At 29.9% G+C, this 13,918-nt stretch overlaps 1 protein-coding gene and 1 long non-coding RNA gene across 2 annotated transcripts in view; one reads left to right on the top strand and one right to left on the bottom strand.

Moving 5' to 3' along the window:
• Window positions 1–11,955, top strand: part of LOC107437461 (protein tyrosine phosphatase 36E) — a gene marked incomplete in the record, with an annotated part of 142,150 nt that extends 130,195 nt beyond the window's left edge. Inside the window, 5 exon segments of the mRNA XM_043050753.2 lie at window positions 1,217–1,348; window positions 4,456–4,584; window positions 6,459–6,646; window positions 7,734–7,869; window positions 9,864–11,955. Of these exon segments, the coding sequence (XP_042906687.1) occupies window positions 1,217–1,348; window positions 4,456–4,584; window positions 6,459–6,646; window positions 7,734–7,869; window positions 9,864–9,929 (651 nt within the window).
• LOC107437462 (uncharacterized) lies at window positions 2,371–10,574 on the bottom strand. Its single transcript, XR_006226118.2, has 2 exons — window positions 10,467–10,574; window positions 2,371–2,758 (listed from the first exon to the last, which is right to left on the bottom strand). It is a non-coding gene; the product is annotated as an uncharacterized lncRNA (long non-coding RNA).
• Window positions 11,956–13,918: the final 1,963 nt, after the last annotated feature.

Genomic DNA, 13,918 nt, shown 5'->3' with positions numbered 1-13,918 from the left:
CAGTTTATTTGTGGGCGGAGTTATAATTGTTTGATTTATTTAATTCACCATTACTTTGTTCAAAATAAAACTATTTAGTTATACTTTGAATTAACATTGATTATATATATGATTAAACTAACAATAATTATAGTAAAAGCAAAGTAAGTCTGTCACATTAGTAATGACTGCATTAAGTTACCGTTTTTTATTTAATTACAGCTTGATTCTGATTTTGTACGTATGCTTTTCTGAATCACCCGTCCCCAAGGGGTTAAAGCAGCTTTGCATCTCTCTTTCTACTTATAGACTTGAGTTATGATTTTAATTTTAATCGTCTTCTTATGGTGAGAGAAATGTACATTGTTCCAAAAAAAGCGGACCACCCTGAATAACTTTTGGTCTAATGATCGGATTTTCACGTTCTAGGAATTGATCTTAATGGCTCGAAGAGGTAACCTAAAATATGTTAATTAATAAATGCAGACGATATTTTAAATTACGAAGTCAGACACATAAGAACATTAGAAACTTCAGTATGCTACTGCGAAACTTTGTGAATTGGTTAATCGATTTTATTCATTGATTTATTTATTTATCGAAGTTGCGTAGTGGTAGAGAAAATCATTCGAAATTAAATTTATCAAATTAATAATAAAATCTTAAGTCATAAAATTTACCAACACTTTAAATATCAGAATAAAAGTGTTCAGGTTATTCCTATTATTGTAATAAGATAGGAAGTATGTATACTGCGCAACACATTGCAGGTTTATAAGCTCTTGTCAAATTAAAGAACATATAACTTAAATTAGAGAGGATCACCACTAAGATGGATCCAGGAAGGATTCGAACTCGCTGCCTCCAAGCTAGGAAGCGTTTGGTAGATCGGTTAGGGAAACTCTATAATATAGTTCTATTTTCATCTGAAATCATATTATTTTAAATTTTCTAAAAATCTAGAGCAGTAACTGACACTGCAAAATAGTCACTTAATCTAAGAACATGTATCTGGCCACCTTTTTCCCAAAGGCACTTTTCACATCATAATTTTTTGCCCCTTCGACAAGGAATGGGCTAAGTTTCATAAATACACATAAGATGATTGGTAAAGGTTAAAACTAATTACGTTTCGTTTACGTTTATTTATAGGATGTAAAATATTTTTTTCAAAAGGTTTGATAGAAAAACGGTTAAAAGAGGAGACTAATGGGCTAACGAGTTTATGTCGTTGTAGGGTTACACGAGATCAAAGGAGTACATCAACACTGAATGGCCACTACAGCGCACAGTTCAAGATTTCTGGTCATTAGTCTATGATCATGATTGTAACACTGTGGTTGTTCTATGCAGTCCACCACCTTCACATGTGAGTATTAATATTTTTTATTTTCAAGAAATATTTCCACGTTTACATTTGAAAGAAAGAAAATGGATAAAAAACGAAAACACGGTGCATCTCAAAGAGGAAATCGTGCAGTAAAGCAAAAATATCGCATTTGTGGTATTTATAGAATTTTTTATTTCACTCCCATTTCCGTTTTGCTTCTACTTCTAGTAGTTTGTCGTTTTACTCCCACTAATGGTAAAGTTTACTGGTACCATTTAACCCCTTTTAATCCTACTTCTACTTAAGTACGAGAAGAGTTTTCCTTTCACTTCTGCCAATAAAAAAGTTCAGATTACTCCTACTTCTAGTACTCACAGTTTTCCATTTCTTTCTTACTAGACATGCCAACTGCTCCGGACACGCCCAAATAATTAAAAACAGAGTAAATAACTGCAAAGTAAATTTTGCAAATATTTGACTATTTTTGCTTCCTTTTTGAAAAGTATAGCAATGGCATAAGTATTATAAAGTATTGAATAATATAAGCCTACGAATTATTTAGAAATAGTGGTGGATAAAAATCTACTAAATTGAATTTATTAAACCGATAATCACAATTGATAAACTACCACTTTAAAATATATATTTGCTGTCAGGAGCAAGTTGGCATCTCTGTCTTACTTCTGGTACTGTACATATGGAGCTTTCAATTTCACTCTTGTTTCCGATACTTGGAGTGTTTATTTATTTTACTCTTATTTCCATCTCATTCCAATTTCCATTTTAATCCTACTTCTGGTACTTATAGAGTTTCCATTCCTTTGCTACTTCTTATACTAATAGATCTTTCCATTTCATTCCTATTTAAATTTTATTTTTGCTTCCGATGTTTACCATTTCACTCTTATTTCAATTTTACTTTTGTTTCTCATACTTAAATAGTTTTCCTTTCACTTCTTTTCTTATTCAACACTTTAAAAGACTGGGGTTCTAGCTTCTTCCAATTTAGTGTTTAAATATTCTTCTAGCTTCTTCCAATTTAGTGTTTAAATACTCAAGAGTATTATTAGCAGTCATTAATTTTATTTTATAAATATTTTTAAAAATTATTACAGAGATGCTTAAGCTGATGCCGCTTCATTTACCTGACAATTGAAAATTTATGAATGAAATATTAATAGCAAACATTAGGAGTACGATTCATTACACTATATATTAGTGTAAACAACTGGTTACCATTAGCAACCGCAATATTACAGAAAGGGAATGAATGATAATAGTCAGGTGATGTAGTTCAGCCTGTGGCTTGGAACACCTTTATTCTTGTTATTAACTAGTAATAACAATAATGGATTACTAGCCGCAGTGCTTCTTGCTTCACTTTTAGCACTCTCTACTTCAAATGGCGTATTGAATCAGTCAAGTTTTCGACTCTCGTTTGAACTATCCCTACAAAAGATAATAAAACATCAGTTTTTCTTAAAGGTTTTACAGCATTTTATTTTATTTTATAACCGTCGTTGTACAGGACCCATTTTTTTAGGGTTTACTACTAATGATAAACTCCGTTGCCTTGTAAATTTTGAACCCAATACAAAAGACAAGGGACCTCCTGGATCAAGTATGGGGGGAAATTTGCCTTCGTGGAGGACTTTTCGATGGAACTAACCCGCATGGAGAGGAAAACCATGAAAACCTCCCACGCTTAGATTAACGTCAAGGGGACTCTAATTCATGATCCGTCAACCGCTGAAGACATTTTACGTCAGCACTGTGGTCGGTGCGAACCGAGTGTGGTTTTATTTTTAGTCCACTTGAATTTCAGTTCATGACTTCAGTTTTCTTATATTTTTTTAAATGTAAATTAAGATTAAGTGGATGCCATACCCGAGGAGAAACTTTCCGTCACAAATTTTCTTTCATCTTGGAATATTTTTTTTTTTTTAGTATGAAGTATTAGCATATTAGAAACAGGGGTCTGTTTAGAAGAAATTTTGTCCGTTAACGGACTCTTCACAAAATATCTCTTCATAAAACCTGACCCTTCACAAAATATTTTAACTTAAAAACGGACCCTTCACAAAATGATTTTTCTTTTAATCGGACCCTTCACAAATTTGTTATCTTCATTACTGTTTTGTTAATCGAATAAACCCTTCCCAAAGCAGATAACAAGAAAGATGGATGTAAACAAATTAAGTTTTGTCTTCGGTAGACGATTCTTCCATTATTCGACCGAAATGAATATTCTACGTTCAGCAGTATAGGCTAAATACCAAATATTTGTATGTAGCATCTCTAATTAAGAAAAGCAGCAACTGCTGTTTATTTTGAACACAAAATGCTGTTTTGAAAGCTTAATTTTTTTTAATTATAATTTTACAATGCCGAGCATAATCTTGTATCTATTTACAATTTAAGAACTCCTTGAAAAAGTTTTTTGCAATAACCGGACCCTATTTGCACAAATTCATAAAAGCGGACCCTGGTTGAAAAAATGTGAGTAATTTTTTCACGATTTCAAGAAAAACGGACCTTTTACAAAATGTCTGGACAGATCTCTGTGAAAAGTGAGTTTAGACTAACCTGGAGTAAGCCATAACGTTTCAAATGCTGAAAATTTTAAAAAAAAATTATGAATAATTATTAATAATAAATTCTGAATAATTATTAATAATAAATTATGAACAATTATTAAAATAAATTATGAATAATTATTAAAATAAATTATGATTAATTCATAATTAGAAATTATGAATTAAAATCAAATCAAATTATGAGACGATAGCTTAGGATTAAGCAATGGAGAAGTTCTCTACCAATAATTTGTTTGCATTTTGATATTTTGAATTTTTTTTCCACCAATGGAAACTTCGTGCCTTACTCTGGGTTTTCCTGAACTCACATTTTCTTTGTTGTTGTAATTAGTAATTAGAGGTTCGAGTGAATTTGCGACGCTTCCTCCGTGGTATGGCGTCCACTTATATTATTGGTTTCTTATCCTTATTACCGTTATTTCTTTAGAAAATAACCAATTTTCTAAAATTTCTTAATTATCAATTAAATTTTGCTATTTGAATTCAGTATTCATTGAGAATGCAAATAAAACAGATTAAAAAAATGTACAAATGTTTTTTCTTTTTCAGACATATCCACCGTTTTGGCCGAAAGAACGAGAAAAAAAGAAGAAATACGGTCCCGTATTCACTGTAGAGCTAGTTTCCTCTAGTCACTATCCCAACATCAAAACTTGGATTTTTAAAATATTAAAAAGGGTAAGCTAACATTCCAAACTCCAACATAAAATTATTTTCATTAAACAAAATTATTTGATTTAAAGAGCAAAACGAACGCAACTTAGGCAAAAGATTAGTGTTGTTGTAGTTAACTTACGTCGTACTAGGGCTGTACAATGGGCTATTGGCGACTGTCTGAGAAACATCCTTGAGGATGATCTGAAGACAAGTCATCACAATTTTGATCCTCTACAGAGGGTATGGCACCCCCGCTTCGGTAGCCCAATGACTTGCACGCGAAGTCGAGCACTTTACGGTAGAACAGTTTAACAAGGACCAATACCGCACGCCCTCGGACCCTACGCAGACTGATCCAAGTGGTCGCCCACCCGCACACTACCGCAGCCAATGATGCTTGACTTCGTTGATCTGCTGGGAACCGTGTCTTAACGATCAGTTCACTGCGGGATGCAAAAGATTACTGATAACGTTGATTATTTTAATGAAAATAGTAAATAAGAGTGAACGATATAACAAGACATCAATAAACAATGCTGTAAAATATGGCTTGTTTTCAAAAGCCAAGATCTACCACTCTAAGACGATTCTACTTAGAGAAGACATGATACACTGTTTAGCACACTTCCTGAAGATCTAATACGCATAAGCGGAGGCGCACTGCAAAGTAACCAACTATTTTGATGAACTTAAGTAGATCTGTAATCTGCAGGTCGAAAGGATCTCGGATATAAAAATATACAATATGCTCGTTGCAAAAACAAAAGAGGTAAAAATGAGAAAATATACAATTTCCAAGGAAATACAATTTAAGAGAATTGTCATAATTCGTCGGATATCTAACCACTAAATCGATATAAATGAATTATAGTTTAAAGATATCAGGTTATACACAAAATATTCATGTGTCCACCAATTATATTACACATACATCGGAGAGAAAATGTATAAACGGTCGTTGCAGAAACGAACAAAAAATTTTAATAGATTGTAGGAGGATCCAAGGCCCTGCCTCTCTCCACGTAACATAAAAGTATAAGCATGATTAAAACTAGTTTTCTTCCTAAGAACTTCGTATATTAGTATTCAAAGTGGTCACGACTGAAAAAAATTCAAAAAGCGGTGCCCTATGTTTCGTGAGGCTGGTTTGAAATTACAAATATCTTAATTACACTTTAATTTTATAAATTAAGTTAGTCAGTGTTAACACTTAGATAAATTTTCATGAATTTATAATTTTTTTTAAAGATGAAAGTTAGTAAAGACAATTTGTTTCATCAATCTTATTCTTTCACCACTGTTTAAATTTCACCTGCTTATGGTCATGGGGTTGTTCAAATATTACATGAACATATCATTGGCAATTTTGGACATCCCTTACCGCCTCGTCAGCAAAAACGCCTCCCCATCCCCTGGATTTTGCTTTGACTTTTAATGTAGCAATCTAATTTCAAGATATTTTATGGATTCTTAACCCTTTGTAGACGCAATTATACTCTAAGGAGCTATCAAAGCTTTTTTTTTTAACTTTCCAGTCATGTGTCTGCTCTCAACTATCAAAGCTTTTTTACTGTTCTAGTTTATATTGGCTTTCAACCATCGAAGCATTTTACCGTTCCAATCGTTCAGTCTACTTTCAGTCACCACGGTAAAGAGTCATAAGTACTGTACAGTGCTGTTCGCTTAAGTCGGTAGACTTAGGAGATACATAAAATTCAAAATAATTTTTTTTATGTGTTTAAGCGTAACATTGTTTTTCATTCTTAAAAAGTAATTATATTTCATTTCGTTATCCTGCATTTTGTTGTTTGCCGAACAAAAAGTGATTTCGACTGGTATGACAACTGTTTTAATATGACCATAGAGGGTTACATTTTAGGCAATTTTTTTCGTAGGTTGTTTCTCTCACAGAATTAATGGCTGGAGTAAAAGCAGAACCCAAAACCACTCAAATCTTCCAAATAACTTGTTGGCCTTTGGGTCACAAGGTGCCTACCTCTACCAATGCCTTGGTCGAACTTATGAACATGGTGGAAAGATGGCGGCAGAGGTCAGCTTATGGACCAGTTATTGTTCTATCTACGTAAGTATCTTCCTATGGAATTTCCTTGAAACATTTATGGTGACATTATCTAAATATGTAAAAGTGCACCATTTGAATTGTATAATTACGATTCAAAACAATACTCCTTCAATTATGATAGCACAAAAGAGTTTGATCATTATCTTGGGACCACTCAAAATGGTAGTCTCCTTGAGACATTATGACTACTCCTGTCTATTACACAGGCGTAAATGAGTTGATGTTATTTGCTTGAAAAAAATCTTATTCTATCTAAATACTATTTTCATTTCTATTTTCAATGTTATTGGTGCAGTGTAGAAGTAGTGTATACCTTTTTTTCCCCTCCGACTCATAAGAAAAGTCTAGTAATTAGTTTTCCTCTTGGAACCAAGTACAATTGTAATAAGTTAAAAGTAAAAAAAATAAACGTTACGCAGCAAAGTGTGTGTTTATGGAAAAAGAATATATTAAAACATGATCCATAACTATAAAATTTCTCTCTAACCGACAGGGACAGTCGAGGGGATGGAGCCCCTTCAAAAGTCATATTTTTTTTAAAGTCTTAAACTGGCAGATATGCAACAGAAGTAATATAGATGTTTTGTAATAACCGTTTTTTGTTGAATAGTTTAAAAATCCTTGTCAAAAAAACCAGATCAGGTATTGGAAATGAATAGTTAAGGAAGGGAAAAACAAAATTCGTTGTCAAACTCTGTAAAACTATTAAGAAAAGCGGGATTAAAAAGATCGAAACCAGTTCCCTTTCACTTCTCTCAGTTTTCTCTAGCAATCAAATTTTAATGTTTTCAGTCACCTTTCCAGCATCATAGCTTTGTTATATTTTTTAATACGTTTTTGTTTTTCTCCCTTTTAACTACAAATTTGCGACCCACATAGTGTATCTTTTTTTAAAACTTCATTTCTGACTTCAACTTTTGGCATGTATATTAAAGGCAGTGATTATAAAACACTCTTGTTAATGCGCAAATAAATTCAGGTATGCAGTGTTTATAACAAAAATCTATATGTTCATGCGAAAAGTATAAAACAATTCAAACATTGGACAGAAAATCTCTCCTAACTCTTTGTTTCGTTTTCTATTTAGAAATGGCAAAAGCCGATGTGGTGTATATTGCGCTGCCTGTGTAGCCATCGAGCAAGTGATTCAACATGGAGAAGTGGATGTGTTTCAAGCTGTTAAGACAGTTCGTAGGCACAGACCACAGCTTGTGGAAAATATGGTAACTTATTACGTTTAAAAAAAAATCATCTTTTTTCATTATTCTTATTCCTTTAATTGCATGAATCAATCCTAAACGTCACTTATACTTTAATAACATAACCAAAACATAATTATTATTATGAAGAAAATAAATTTTTGTAACCGTGAACCTTTTAAGATAAGTCTCACTATTCCTTTTTTAAATGTTGAAATAATAGTTTTTGCGTTCACTATAGAAAATGCACAATTAAGAAAAAATAATCCGTTTTCTATTAAATGTTCAATTTTACTCAAAATATTCTAACTCTGTTGCGGGGCATGAAAATTTGAAACGAAATTCTGTTTAAGTATTTTCCCTTAAATAGAATTTAGATTAGAAATATGTAAGAATTGTGTTCATTCTATTCAAATGAAGCGATTTACTTGATCTTTAGAATTTTTCACAGTTTCAAGTGGTTAGTTTAAAAATAATTACGAAATTTAAGGTTTATATAATTGTCAAAAATAAGTGAAACAGTTTCTGTCTCACTATCTCTATAAAGATTAAAACTACTTTACACAACATCCGTATATCTGTTAATACAAAAAATCAGCAATTGCGAAAACTCTTTTGATTAATTGTAATCAAATACCTATGTAACATTGGCTGCAGCTTATGTAACATTCAACATATAGGACTACAAAAACTATATTTTTTCCAGAATTAAAAATAGCATATACAGGATACTCTTACAAGTTTTAAAAAGTGTTGATGAGGGGGAAAAATACATTGATAATTTAATTTCCTAGCAGCCAGCATCTGCACTTCTTAAGAAATGTTTTTTTCATTTAGTATATATTAACTTTTCATAAATTTTGTCAGCACCTAAAAGTCCATCAATTATCAGATAATTCTTTTACATTTCTTAATTAGTTAGATAAACAGGTGATCAATATCCATTTAAATTCGACTTAATCAAGTATAAAGTATCAATGTATAAATTTTGTAACATTCTAAATTAAAAAATAAAATATCTTTGAGAAAAAAGAAAACCCCAAAAGTTAGCAACTATGTAATCCAATTACATCAATGCTAGTAAGAATTTCCTTTAAGATAGCACTTTAACGTTTAGAGATCTGGCTGTATACAGTGCCGGATTAAGCGCGTGCGGGGCCTGAGGCCATTCAAATTTTCGGGGCCCTCAGATTAAATATTTTTCCTCGTATATTTTTTATTTATTCAAATATAAAAGTATTTATATATCTTTTCATTTAAGAAAGCATATTTAAAATAAAAATATAAAATTAAATTTTACTTTATTTTCTTAAATTAAAACTAAAAAATAATCATAACAAATTGAAAAAATTTGAAATTAATTAACACTTTACAAACTCAACGCTACTATAAAATTGGTATTCAAAAATCTTTTTTTCTGCTCTTGCGATCAATAAACTCATCTATAATGTTATCAAAATTAATTTCACGGAGAACATCTGATTCGATAAACATCAAACTTAGCAGGTCTCATCGTTTTTGAAACGTGACGCTTCTTTGCTCACTCTTGATTCGTTTCATTTTTGAAAACGAGCGCTCCATAGGACAATTAATAAATAAGTTCAATAAATAAATATGATTAACATTAAATAAAAAAAATTATCGTATTTTATTAATATATATTTGAAATTGATTTTTTTTTTAAATCATTGTTCTTCTTAATTTTTTAAAATTTATTTTCAAAAAATCCATTTAAAGGGGCCCCCCAATCATTGGGGGCCCCAGGCCATGGCCTAATGGGTAATCCAGCACTGGCTGTATAGAATTATCACACAGACACATTTCTTTCAAATAATATATAGTAGTCACAAATGTATAACTGTTCACATATTCCAAATAAGAACTATAGATATGGTTAAAATCAACATAAAAATCATAGACCTCCAATTGTGTAGACCTATATATGTTATTCATAAAAACTTACCATAGACCTATATATGTTATTCTTATACTTTTCATTGTTCTTTTCTCCCCCATAGACGGAGTACAAGTACTGTTATGATCTCGTTTTGCATTACGTTTTACATTACTTGAATTCTCTCTAAGTGCTAAAAAATCTTCTTCTAAAAAAAGGTCCAAATATATGTAGTTTAAAGTCGATATGAAGAAACAAGGAAGGTCGTAAGATTTTGCTGAAGACACAGAGATGATATATATTTTGCACTTTAAAATTTGATACTGCACTTTCACGTTATACTGAGAACTTTATTGACTTACACGAGCCAGAGAATCCTCACAAATACCTTTTTTGTTACTCACTTTGTTGTATATTTAGTGTTACTGATGTTATATACTATTATAATATTATTTTAATTTAGTAACAATGATGAATAGAATATTTATATTTTTTTCCATGCTAGATAATAAGCAGTTTATTCGCAAATAATCTTGATTAAGTATTGCATGCTTTGTACTTGTTCCCCAGCTAATCACAGAAATGAGGAGGAAAAAATTACTGAATCTTGTTTTTAGAATTTATACTTAAGTATATGACAAAAACTTTTGTTCATGATAACACTTAAATGGTAAACAGTATTTGACACAATTTTTTACTTATAAAATTACAATAAATGAGCCCTTACTTAAAGGTGTTAATGTTAAGCCATCTTAAAGAGTTTATTTTCACTGTGTCTGGAGTAGTTGATGCAATTACACTGCACCAATCAGTTCTCAATTTAAGTTTTCTCTCTGAAAGAAATAAAGTGAATGAGAAGCTTTATTGGTATAATGTATTTGCATCAACCATTAAATAAACCAGGGGTGGCCAAGCTCCTTAACAGTTGAGCCATTTTTCAAAAGTTGAAATTTTTTGTGAGCGTATATAAAAAGTATGCAAAAAAGGCATTAAAATTTTTTTTTACAGAAATTATATTTATTGAAAACATAAATAAAAGTATAAATTATGTGTATTGAATTTAAATATTAAAAATTAAACACATTTATTTTACTTCTCTTGATAATTCCTTAAAATTTGGTGACAGCACTTCTCAGTAATTCTTTGAGAGGCTGGTTAGTTAATACTGATCGGTGTTTGGATTTCACGCATTTTAAAGCGAAATAAAATGATTCACATTTGTTCCGAATATTGAAATAATTCGACAAGCAGCGTTTTTTTTTAATTCAGGATACTTCAATTCTGATACAAATTTCCAAAATTCAGTAATCGACGGCGATTTATATTTTAAGTCACTGTTTATGTTCGTTCGCGCAGTTTTCGATGAGTCATATAATTTTTAACTTGGACGGAAATGAAATTTGTCACAACGTTGCACTTAGTCTTTCATATTTGTTGTCAGTAATTTAAGAGACATTTTGAAACACATACGGAACAATAATAATTTAAAAAAATATAATACAGCACAAAAATAAAAAGGGAATTAGGGTACATTTATCGAGTGCCACAAATAATTCGTCAAAGAGCCGCAAGTTGCCCCCCCCCTGAAATAGACCAATCCAGATGAAGTGAAAACAGCATCAGTTAATTTTGTTAGTTTTATTCGAACAATGTCTGTGGTCATTAACCACCACGTTTATTGAATAGCTTAAATTTAAAATTTTTTTGATGAATATTACGTAATTAATTTAGCATGTATGACTGAAGTATTGTGATAATTTATAAACTGTGCATTAAATCAATTTATTAAATTTAAAAGCAAAAATGTTTTCTATGTTTTTAACAGAATTATGTCGTATGTTTTTGAATATTCATCAAGATATTTACCTAGATAGTTATCTTCATATACAGCAATTTTTATTTGACTTACTAATTATAACTAATAAAAACGTTTCTCAAAATTCACAATTTATGTGCCATGTTTTTCGTCATCTATTCAATACTTTTTTTTTCTCTTTACAATACGTTAATTTTGAGTTATCCATTTTTAGTTCTAGTCATATTTCTATTGCATAATTTATGTTGTTTTTATATATTTAATGTGAGAGGCAAATTGAAATGTAGATCTCTGGCTCTTCTTCAAACACTTAGCATCATTGTTATTTGTACTGTTTAAATTTTATACTTGTTGATTATTAATATGTAATAATGAAGATAATAAAGTTGTAGAATAGTTAGCTTCCTGTAGTTTTGTTTCTCTTAATCTGTGACAGATACTATACTATTACTTTTTACTTTCTTGTTGAGTTGAATGTGAAATAATAATGATAAATCTCCCCCAAAAAACCTTATAAAATAATAATTAAAGGTGGTAATATAATGTATATTAAATGGTAAATAATGTATGATTAAAGTAAGTTAATGCATTTTTGTTTTTAATTATTGCTAGAATTTTAAAAAGCAATGTCATGAGATTTTTATACCTGAATTATGTATTTTAAATTTAAAAATCTGCTGAGATTGTGCCATGCATTTTAGTTTCCTCAGAAACTTTTTTCCATGAAGAACTTCTTTTTTTTTGTTGCTCGGTATCTATAAAATGCTATTGTTAATAGCTTGAATTCTACAGTTATTCATTCATTAAACCAAAATATTCTAAATTCATTTGTACAATGAAATATTTGAAATTATAAAAATTAGTATGGTTCATTTAAAAAAAAATTAATGTGTAATTTTGAACGTATTTTATAAAATGCAAATTGAAAGTAACTTAGCTATCACATTTTACATATAGTAATTACAATTTAGCTTCAGATAAGTGTAGAAGCAAAGCAAATTTTCAACAAGAGATCTTTAAAAAATGAACCGTAAAACTTGATAAAACAATTTTTGCATACAGTGAATATAGTTTTATTACAAAGAAAACTCTAGATGCAAAATTGAAAATTATTAAAGGAACTTTTGAATAGTGTGATTTACTTAGAGCAGGGTTGGCAAGGTTTAGGACAGAATGGATTAATCCACGGTTTAAACCGTCCTGTCCAAAACCCTTTTACTCAAATTATGTCACAATTTTATCTGAACAATATTTAAGAGGTAAAATAAATATAGAACTAATAACATATTGATAATTAAAATATACTAGAGAATATTTGTTTTTAAAAGTAATAATGTTTTATTAATATTGTTTGAGTCTTCAATTTAAGCAAAGGAAGATTAATCAGTAATCAAGTTCAATTGGTCCTCTCATTCAATAGTACATAACTGAAGTTTGGCCTTGCCATACAGGTTAAAATATTAGGGACTAAGTGCTTGGTTCGTCATAAACAGGTATACATCTATAGTACTATTCAAGAATACTTTTATTTCATTCATGTTCAATTCTTTTAGCATAGTGGTGATACATCACCAGTGTCAGTAACTGAAACTGATGTTATGCCCTTCAAAACTGTTAATACATTTTTCAGTTATTTTGTATTTTCAATTTAAACTAATATATTTATATTTAAAAACATTTTTTTTTAAAATAGATGTCTTTTTTATCATCCTGTGATGCAGAAATTATAACATTTTTTTAAAAAAATATTGTGAAAAATAAAAGGTTAATTTTTGAACAAATTTAGTATTTTTTTTAAGAAAAATTATTATTTTTTAATATTGCCATATTTATCCTTATGCAAAAATATTATTTATCAGTATTAAAAGCATATTTATATTTAAAGGATTAGGTATTCACTTTTGTTGTTCAATGAATTGTGGAGCTTCAAAAATTATAAACCTTTTCCTATTATATTATATTATTTTCTTTTAATAAGTTATAGTAAATTGTATAAAAAATATCAAATATTTATTGATACATGTAATTATTATGTGTACAATGGTTACACCTATAGAATTTTTACCTTTTACCAAAGTTCAAGGTTTTGGACACTTTAAGACAGTTTAGGACAGTTTTACCCAGTTTAAGACAGTAAAATCCACGTGTCCTGTCCAAAACCAGTTTAGGACGTCCAAAACCCCAACCCTGATTTAGAGATAAATAAATGCAGCAAAAAATCTAACTTTTAACAAATGATTATTAGAAAAGAAATAAAATAACTTAGCAAAAAATTTTGCATAAAGTGATTATAATTTAATTAAAGATAAACAAATACAAAAGCAAATCAAGGTTTCAACCAAAGATCATTAAAAAATAGTAAT

This window comes from Parasteatoda tepidariorum, chromosome 9, assembly GCF_043381705.1.
Source record: "Parasteatoda tepidariorum isolate YZ-2023 chromosome 9, CAS_Ptep_4.0, whole genome shotgun sequence".
NCBI classification, from domain to species: Eukaryota; Metazoa; Arthropoda; class Arachnida; order Araneae; family Theridiidae; genus Parasteatoda; species Parasteatoda tepidariorum.
This window is presented reverse-complemented; position numbering and strand designations above follow the sequence as displayed.